We start from the raw sequence: 10,038 nt of genomic DNA, 5'->3' as shown, positions 1-10,038 counted from the left end.
TCTGCTCCGTGGAGTCCTTGCTACTGTCCAAGGGCTGCGCTGGAGCCCGGACTTACCCAGTAACTACGCATCCTGCTATGAGAACTGTGAGTTCTGCTGCGGAAGCTACCTCCAGGTCAGTCCCAAACAAGTTCCTCAGCCCTCCAGGAGCGATCCCTTCCCTTCTCCACCTGCCCTTTAGCCTGCTCTGGGGCTCTCATAGGCACACACAGTACACTCAGTAGTCATCCACAGCCAGCCCAAACGACTCTCAAAATGGAGTCCCTCCATTCTCTGACCGCACAGTCACGCCACCTCGCCAGACCGAAATTTAAAGTTATGCGTGGTTCCATTTGCCACTCCCTTCCTCCACTATTACCAAGTTTGTTGTGCTCCTTAGATCCCAAAAATATTCCAACGGGGCTGGAGATATAGCTTAGGAGTGGAGAGCACTTGCTGTTCTCGCAGAGGGTCTGGGTTCAGTTCCCAACTATTCCTAACTCCAGTTCAAGGAGATCAGACACCCGCTTCATATTTCTACCCGCACCAGGCAATCACACGGTGTCCATACAAACATTCAGGCAACACAATTAAGCACATAATTTAAAACAAAAACAAACAAACAAAAAAAAAAAACTTTAAGAGACTAGAGGCTTAAGAGCATTTGTTCTTGCAGAGGGCCTGAGTTAGATTCCCAGCATTCACAGGGGCAGCGGCTCACAACTGTTCTTAATTCAAGGTCCAAGGACCTGACACTTTCTCACTCAGCGGGCACCAAGCATGCACGTGGTGGACAGCTACACATGCAAGTGAAACACGTAGACACATAAACTAAAAATAAATAAGTATTAAAAAAAATAAACCGAGTGTCACCGGTATATTTTTGTTTTCTTTTTCAGATTTAAATGTTTGATCCATCTGGAATTTACTTAATGTTCAGTAGCTTGTGAGGGGGCCAGTTTCTATTTTTCCAAATGGACCGCCAGATGTCCCAGTGCGGTTCGTTAGACTGGAAAACTTTTTCACACTCCACCAGCTCACACGCAGACTACTCAGACTTAACTTATATCTGCGCCCCTCTGTGTGCCCAGGGGAAGCCGCGTGGGCGCCCAGTCACCAGCAGAGGCAGCAGAGAGATGGGCCGGGACTTCTATGGTCCAGGATAAGCCGAGACCCCGCCCCCGAGGAAAGAAAAGTGCCCGCCCAGTAGAAGGCGAAGCCCCGCCTACGAGCCCAGGTTCCTCCAGGGTCTCCGAAGCCAATGGGGCTTTCGATAGAAGAGTCCTCCTCGGGCGTTATTTGCATAGAGCTGGGGCTTCTGGAGGGAAGCCTAAAACATCCTAGATTGCACAGAGCGAACACCACTTCCTCTCTCCGCAGGTTTCCTCCCTCTCCTTCCGCCTTCTTTCCTCACCCTACCTTCCTTCGTTCCGCGGCCTCCCGCGCCTCCTGAGTCGGTGATCAGATGCTTCCGAAGCGACGGCGAGTGGGAGCCGGGTCCCCACACAGCGCTTTAGCCTCTTCCGCGCCTCCAGCGGCGCGCTTCCCGGGCGTAGCCATTTACCTTGCGGAGCCGCGAATGGGCCGCAGCCGCCGGGCCTTCCTCACTCGCCTGGCGCGGTCCAAAGGCTTCCGCATCCTAGATGCTTACAGGTGTGCGGTGGGGGGTTGCCAGCCTCGCGGGGGGCTGGGGGCCTGGTGTAATTATGCCCGTCACCCCAGCTGTGTATAGACTTACTGTGGCCCAGGGCGGGAGCTGGCGCGCTGCTGCTGTGACGGCAAGCAGCACCTGCGGCTTTGGGTTCCAAGCCAGCCTTGGTACTTCGCGGTTGCGGTACGGTGGTTCTCCAACCCGAGTTCCTCTTTTTGAGAGGATGCCATCGAGCTTAAAGAGCCATACAAGGAAGAGTGGTTAATGAGCAATATTTGCTAGCTCTCTTCCCTCCCAGTGAGCTGGCAGTCAAGGATGTCCTGAGTTTACAGACGTCACCAACTGGCTTCATTAGAGAACATGCCCAGAGCAGTGGGGTAACTTTGAGATTGAAAAGACTAAAGAAATTTGGAGCCTGTGCCCCTGTAGCTGGCTAGCTTGTTTGCAACTCCGCCCTCCACAAAGGAAACATTCCTAAAGACTAATGTACCAGACTCACTTAAACAGTAGAGATGACGATTTGGATTGCACATGGCTCTACATTTTTACCACAGCCTGACAAGATGGCTTGTTTTGGATTTCTCCAATGTAAAGGAAATATAAATACCACACTTTCCAAAGTCTGCCTACGGGGGTTTGAATAAACAGGCAAGAGTCTCCAGTCTTGAAATCTTAGCGGAGTGGAATGCCCGTCTGCAGTCCTGGTGCAAGGGTGCTAGAGTTCCAGGCCAGCCTGGCCTACAAAGCAAGTCTCCAAACAACAATTAGCACTGAGATCAGAACCACTTGGCCCTGGCCACTAAGGCACCTGAGGCAGAGGGTGGTGGATAATTTAACACGTCCAAGTGGTTTGTGAGTGAGGCTGGGGTGAAAACCTGTTGGACCCAAGTCTAGGAGAGGTATTCATCCATCATGGCGGCTGGGAAGGCTTTCTGGAAGAACAAAGGCTTGGGATAGGAGCAGAACAGCAAGGGCCCTGAGCCTCATTCTCCTTTCCTTCCAGCTCAGAGGTGACACATGTGGTGATGGAGGGGACCTCAGCCAAGGAGGCCATCTGCTGGCAGAAGGACATGGATGCTCTTCTCCCCGGCTGCCCACAGCCATCTCTGCTAGACATTAGCTGGTTTACTGAGAGCATGGCAGCTGGGAAGCCTGTCCCTGAGGAGGTCCGGCACCGCCTGGAGGTGAGGGAAGGAAGGACTAGCTCAGCTGAGACAGATGATGTAATAGTGGTGTCCTCTGGAGGAGGTAGGGAGCAAGGACTGTCCTGGGAGGGTGAGACTGCAGGGTGCCTTGGGAAACCAATAGAGACCTCAGCAGGGATTTGGGGACTGGACCATCCCACCTGCTGGTCTAATCTTTTGGGACCTACGTTTAGTATAATTAGAGTTTCTTCCTTAGTGAGTACTTGGGATGAGCTGAGTTGACAGAAACCTGTCCTTGGGATGCTCTGGAGCCAGGGTGCTAGGAGACAGGAGGCAAGCTCCCTCACTTTGAGCCCTCATCCCTATCCCATATATGTAGAGTTGGGGGTCAGAGGGCACGCCAGTGCTTTGGCTTCATGAAGACCTGTGCCTCCCCCCCCCCCCCCCGCAGGTAACTGAGCTAAGGAAGGAACCTCCAATCTCGGTGATGACGCCAGCTTATGCCTGTCAACGCCCCTCACCTCTCACACACCATAACACCCTCCTCTCAGTAAGCTGCATCTGTGAGCAGATCCCTACCCCAGAGACCTGGGTAGAGCTGGGCAGTAGCTGAAAAAGGCACCTTATCCTGTAACCAAGGGCCCTCCCTGCAGGAGGCTCTGGAGACACTGTCAGAGGCAGCAGGTTTCGAAAGCAACGAGGGCCGGCTTCTCTCCTTCCTCAGATCAGCCTCTGTGCTCAAGTCCCTTCCCTACCCTGTCACATGTTTGAGCCAGCTGCACGGGCTGCCCTACTTTGGAGAACATTCTTCTAGAGTAATCCAGGTAGGTGCTTCGCACGGTGAGTGGGTAGCCTGGGGAGTCCTGGGCCCAGTGGGACAGCAGAAGACTTGGTTCAAAGCCTAGTTTGAAAATGTGGACACTCACAGGAAGCTGCTGCGTGGCCACACTAAGTTGTCTTCAGCACAGATTTCTAGTGTGTGAGTGGTTCCCCTGCCCTAGGGCGGATGAGTGACTCAACCGAGGTTGCTGCTGACGCTCCTCTCATCGTTGGCAATCCCGGGATGTCTGGGGTGGTATCCGAAAGCAAGTGGAATGTTTGTGGAGGACCCGACATTGAAACAGTCCTTTGGATGCTTTTCCTTGAAGACCCCTTAGTGGCAAAAGCTGCTTTCAGATGAAGACGTCCGAGTTTCTAAAGGGAAACATTGGTCTATCCTGGGACCCAGGAGTGAACCACACCAAAGGTTCCATTGCTCCGGCCCCGAAGAGTTTTACAGCTGGGGTCCCTGCCACACCATTTCCAAGTCCTGCTGGTCCCTAACTCTACAGAGCCCCTCTCTGCAGGGTACAGAGGAAACTGCCTCAGCCTTGGGCTCAGAGTTTTGTTCTGTTTCCTGTCCCAGGAGCTGCTGGAACATGGAACATGTGAGGAGGTGGAACAAGTCCGTTGCTCAGAAAGGCACCAGACCATGAAGGTTCGTGTCAGAGGAGGGGACAGGACCCTGGCAGGGGTTCACAGCCCAACCCACATGAGCAGCCAGCAAAGGTTTTTCCCTCCGCCCTGGGGTCATAGGCGGTCACTAAGGAATGGCAGCTGGACCGACACCCGATAGGTAGCAGGCTGCCAGATGCAGACATGCAGACAGAGCCTGTTTTGAGCACAGGGAAACTTCTACATCACTCAGCACCATCTGGTTCTTTGGATGGAATATTCTTGCACATATCAAGTGCCTCACTGAATCTGGCAGTGGCGGAACAGGCCTTTAATTCCCAGCACTAGCCAGGGCAGAGGCAGGGGGATCTCTGAGTTCCGAAGCCAGCCTGGTCTACAGAGTTCCAGGACAGCCAGGGCTACAAAAAGAAACGCTGTCTCAAAAGACAAAAACCACCACCACCAACACGATGAAAATGAAAAAGGACACACTGAACAAAATGTGTGTGATAGGATTTGTGTGTGTGTGTGTGTGTGTGTGTGTGCGCGTGTGCAGGCTACAGTCACCTTCCGCCTCTCCTTTTGTAGCTGGAGATTGTCAAGTCAGTGCCAGGGACTTGTGGCAGTGAATTGTGGCCTCCTGGGAGGGTGAGGCTTGTGGTATTGTGGGACACTGTCAGAGTGGCAGGGAGGACTTGGTAGAGAGGCCTGGCTGTAGCCATGCTGGGCAGATCAGACATGGGGCTGGCTCTGAGGTGACTTTGATGTTGGCAATAAGTAAGGAAACGGTTTCTCCATAGCCCAGCCAGGGTTTCCTGGGCAGAAGAGGGCCCTAGAAGAAGTTGGAGGTGTCTCTTCTCCATTCTGCTTCCTGGACACCCCAAAGTCCTCAAAAACATCCATGCCAGCAGGAAAGACTTACACCAGTAACGAGAAGAATTTTTGTTTGTTTCTCAGAGTAGGGGGTTGAGACTTTTCATACTGACGCTGAGAGTGGCCTCCAACTAAGAGCAAGCAGCCTGCCTCTTTGACTCCTGCGTGCTGAGATTATAGGCGTGAGGCTCTCCCACTTTTAAAAACAATTTGTTTTCTCTGTATTTTATGTATTTTTAGATTTCATTTTTAAAAATCTGGTTTATTTATTTTGGGGAAAGCACACTGTGGCACACTTGTGGGGGTAGAGGATAGCTTGCAAGGGGTTGTTTTGGGCTTTGGTGGAATGCATCTCACACAGCCCATGCTGGGCTGGATCAATTCTGTAGCTGAGGCCACTTTTCTCCTGCCTTCACCTCCCAGATGCTGAGATACCAAGAATGCACTGCCATAGTCAAATGTCAGATTTTTTTTTTTTGTAGATTTATTCTTTAAATTACATATATGCATGTGCGTGTGCTGAGTGAGGGGGCCCAGGTAACAGAGCCCCTGGGGAGAGAGGCCGTTGCAAGCTGCCTGACATGGTACTGGGATTTATACTCTGCATGAGTAGTACTTGATCCTAACTGCTGAGTCATCTCTCCAGCCCTAGATTCAGATTTTTGTTTTGTTTTTGTTTTTCAAGACTGGGTAGCCCTACTCTGTAGGCCAGGCTGGTCTCAAAAGTCAGGGATCTGCCTGCCTCTGCCTCCCTCCCAAGTGCTGGAGATTAAAGGCATCACCACCTCAGTCAGCTAGTACCAGAGTCTGAAAGCCAGGTTCTGTTGACTGTAGCGACACTGGTCTGTTTTACGCTGTGAGTTCAGAGTCAGGAAAACATGGCTGAGAAAAGCCCAGCAAGGGCAGGGCTGACACAACTCTTTTTTTTCCCCCCTGCTTGTCTACATGGTAGCTTCATTTTGTTTGTTTGTAATTGGGGTCTTGCTTAGTTGAAGACTGCCCTGGAATTCTTGAATCTGCTGGGATTACAGGCATGTACGGCCACACCTGGTCTCCATCTTCTTGACACACATCTGTAACATCCACTGCTAGAAGATGTAGCCACACAGAAGGGTTTGGATTGCATATATAGCCTTCACTGCTGTGGGGGCTGTCCTTGGTCTCGTTCAAGAGTCTCTGAGTGGTTAGCCCAAGAAAGGCTTGCTTAGTCCAGAACTCCATGGGCCAGTGGGCATTTGAACATTGGAGAGCAGCCTGCTGGGGTAGATACTGGTCAGGCCTCCACCTCTTTGTTCACTCTTCCTTGGTTTTGCTGTTGAAGGGAAGCACAAGCCAGCTCCACTTGTGGTAGGTTTTCCCAGGAAACTAAGAACCTGGTGAGTCTGTATATTAAAGTAACTCTTTGCGGTCTGTTGTAAGCACAGGCTAGGCTTGTGCATTAAGGAGACAGACTTTTTATTTTTTATTTTTTTAATATTTGCTTATTTTATAAGTAGCTGTCTTCAGACACACCAGAAGAGGGCATCAGATCTCATTACAGATGGTTGTGAGCCACCATGTGGTTGCTGAAAATTGAACTCAGGACCTCTGGAAGAGCAGTCAGTGCTCTTAACCACTGAGCCATCTCTCCAGTCCCGCAGACTTTTTATAAAGGGGTAAAGAGAGCTTCCTGAAGCTTTTTGGCAGCTGCTCAGCACAAATATGCTGTCTCTAATAGGGCTACTCTCAGAGTTCGTGGTTTCAGTCCCCTGTGAGAGTAGCCTGCCCAGGATTGAGTCCTTATCCTATGGCATTGGGCATGAAGACAGTACTCTCGGGCATCTTTCCACGAACTTTGCTCCTGACCCATCCATTCCTTCTTCACATAGCTCTTCACCCAGGTCTTCGGGGTTGGGGTGAAGACTGCCAACCGGTGGTACCAGCAAGGACTACGGACCCTGGATGAGCTCAGAGAGCAGCCCCAGAGGCTGACCCAGCAGCAGAAAGCAGGTGAGCTTCCCAGAGCTGCCTGGGCCTGAAAGCTATGTAGCGAAGCCCTTAGCTCTAGTGTGGAACATGCTGATTGCCTGAGGGCAGGACAGCTGGTGCAGAGGGATCCTGGTAGCCATGAAAGAGGCTCCCTGTGGCTTCCTCCCTGTACCCAGGGTCGGCCAGGACCCTTTCTCAGCAACTGTTGTCACAGCACTGCCATGGCATCCGGACCTCATGTTTCTTTCTGTTTGATTTCGGTTTGTGTTAGGGACAGCCTTGGTCTGGGCTACCTGCCCAGTGTGGTGCCTGGTGTGTGTGGTTTTGTGGTGCAGGCACCACTGTGAGTGGAAATAACACAGACCTTGGGCTTGAGTCTGCCCCTCCATTTGCTAGGTATGTATCCATGGCTTTTAAGACTAACCTCTCTTGAGTTGCCATTACCTTCTCTGGGAAACACAGAGAAATGACAGCATGGAATTCCTAAGAGCCTCTGGAAACTGCCAAATGATGAGCACACGTGCTGCCTGCGTAGCCTGCTGGGTTGGGCTCGGGGTCTTGGCTGTAGGCACTGCTGAAAGGTACCATGGCCTGCCGGTGGCCTCCCCAGGGTGATCCTGTTTCAGCTGCCTCTCCCCAGGGCAAGGTAGACAAGATGACCAGCAGCCTTTACTAAGGGCTTGCTAGGTTTGCTATTCCTCACGCTTAAACCTCCTTAGTGGTGTCCTTTTCGAAGGCAAGAAGACAGAGTAGGCCAAAGGAGAGGCGACTATCGGTGCCCCATCTTCTTTCCGTCTTCTTACCACGTCTCACTTGCATTTCATTAATCTGGAGAATATGAAACTTCAACAGGGCTGGCTACGTCTTGCTTGTATTAACTTCATTGTCTCGTGTAGTCCTGTGAAGGCATTTTTTTTTTTGTTTGTTTGTTTGTTTTGCTGTACTGTTAGGGGTTGAAGCTAGGGCCTTATAAGGCACATGTTAGTTAACAAACTCTCTGCCCCAGCCCTCTGGTATGTAGCCCTGGCTGGCCTGAAACTATATATAGACCATGCTGGTCTCAAACTCACTGCAGTTTTATAAGATCTTGTGTTTGGAGGGGAGTTGGGTAAAGGGCACAGGGGATCTGGTTTTCTTCATTTGCATGTGAATCTGCAGTTATCTCAAAATGAGAATTTAAATTTAAAAGTAGGATCTCACTCTGCTGTGCCCCAGACTTTCCCTCTGTGCCTCTGCCTTTTTTTTTTTTTAATATTTGGAACAAGGTTGATATTTATGTATTTATTTACTTATTTATTTAATGTACATAAGTATATACTGTTGCTGTCCTCAGACACAGCAAAAGAGGGCATCAGATCACATTACAGATGGTTGTGAGCTACCTTGTGGAATTGAACTCAGAACCTCTGGAAGAGCAGTCAGTGCTCTTAACCGCTGAGCCATCTCTCTAGCCCACCTCTGACTGTGGTGGCTGCTGTGTGCTGGGGAGTGAGGCTCCATGGGGAACACAGGCTGTGCTGCCCACAGGGCTCCAGTATTATCAGGACCTGAGCACTCCAGTTAGTCTAGCTGACGCTGAAGCTCTGCAGCAGTTGGTAGAGGCAGCTGTGAGGCAGATCCTGCCCGGAGCCACTGTCACACTGACTGGCGGTTTCAGAAGGTAACCGGACCATCCGAGTGTATTCCAGGCTCCTTCCTGAGGGAGGGACTTGAGTTGTGTGGCCTTTCCTATCACTTAACATGCATGGCTTTGGGTTGAGGGCAGAGAATCAAACTGTCTCTTTCAGGGGGAAGTTACAAGGTCATGACGTGGACTTGCTTATCACCCACCCTGAGGAGGGCCAAGAAGTAGGGCTGCTTCCCAGAGTGATGAGCTGCCTACAGGGCCAGGTGAGGGCCTCTAGTGTCCTGCCCAGGAGTGCTGACCAGCCCTCCCAGAACCATGGCACACCAGACCACACCTGCCTCCCCTCCCGCAGGGACTCGTCCTGTACCACCAGTACCACCGAAGCCACTTAGCAGACTCTGCCCACATCCTGCGGCGGGGTTCCACCATGGATGCTTTTGAGAGGAGTTTCTGCATCTTGCGCTTGCCGCAGTCCCAGCAGACAGCTTTAGAGGGGGCCCCGCATCCCTGCCCAACTTGGAAAGCTGTGAGGGTAGATCTTGTGGTCACCCCCAACAGCCAGTTCCCCTTTGCCCTTCTTGGCTGGACTGGCTCCCAGGTAAGTCCTGTGTTCCTTTCGGGGCCTGGGACTGTGGTGGACCAGCCCTGCTAAAGGAAGTTGCCCCTTCCCTCTCTCCCCAGTTTTTTGAGCGGGAGCTACGGCGATTCAGCTGGCAAGAGAAGGGGCTAAGGCTAAACAGCCATGGGCTGTTTGATCCTGAGCAGGTAAATCTCCGGGAACTAGGGTAAGAAACAGTTCCCATAATCCAGATCTAGTCCACAATCTCAAATACGATGCACACCGCCAGGTAACCTGACACGGTCACAATGCACTGTGCACAATAATGTGGCCTGGGCCTCAGCCACTAATGTTTTTGTCCTTTGCAGAAGACATTTTTCCATGCAACTTCTGAGGAAGATGTTTTCAGATTCCTGGGCCTCAAGTACCTTCCTCCAGAGCAGAGAAATGCCTGAAATGAGAAATGCATGCTGGCTGCCACACCCATCGGCAAAAAAAAAAAAAAAAAAAAAAAAAAAAAAAAAAAAAAAGAGAGAGAGAGAGAGGGGCTGTCTCTTGACCAGGAATGTTTCCAAACAGGAGCATTGCCACCCCATGGCCTCATCTGAGCAAATGAGATTCTCACCCGGGACATTGGTCGAGTGTGAGATAACTCAGCTTTCCACCTCCACCTCCTCACAGTCAGGGGCTCTTAGCAGTTCGTGCATCACGGACCTATGGCAGAGTCTGAAGTCGTGGTTCTGATCCAGCTGTGGTTGCTGTGCCTGTTGTGGTTTCTGTCCTTTCGGCCGGCCAGAAAAGA

The 10,038-nt window shown here is 51.4% G+C and overlaps 1 protein-coding gene across 1 annotated transcript; it reads left to right on the top strand.

Annotated features, from left to right (window-relative positions):
* Positions 1–1,229: 1,229 nt before the first annotated feature.
* POLM (DNA polymerase mu) lies at positions 1,230–9,802 on the top strand. The gene is made up of 11 exons (XM_080922796.1): positions 1,230–1,632; positions 2,634–2,814; positions 3,227–3,325; positions 3,429–3,599; positions 4,181–4,252; positions 6,951–7,071; positions 8,578–8,710; positions 8,838–8,940; positions 9,030–9,275; positions 9,359–9,442; positions 9,605–9,802. The coding sequence occupies exons 1-11, from the start codon at positions 1,445–1,447 to the stop codon at positions 9,689–9,691; spliced, it is 1,485 nt and encodes a 494-aa protein (XP_080778922.1). The 5' UTR covers positions 1,230–1,444; the 3' UTR covers positions 9,692–9,802.
* The last annotated feature ends 236 nt before the right edge of the window (positions 9,803–10,038 follow it).

Source organism: Micromys minutus (assembly GCF_963924665.1).
Source record: "Micromys minutus genome assembly, chromosome: 1".
Lineage (NCBI taxonomy): Eukaryota > Metazoa > Chordata > Mammalia > Rodentia > Muridae > Micromys > Micromys minutus.
This window is presented reverse-complemented; position numbering and strand designations above follow the sequence as displayed.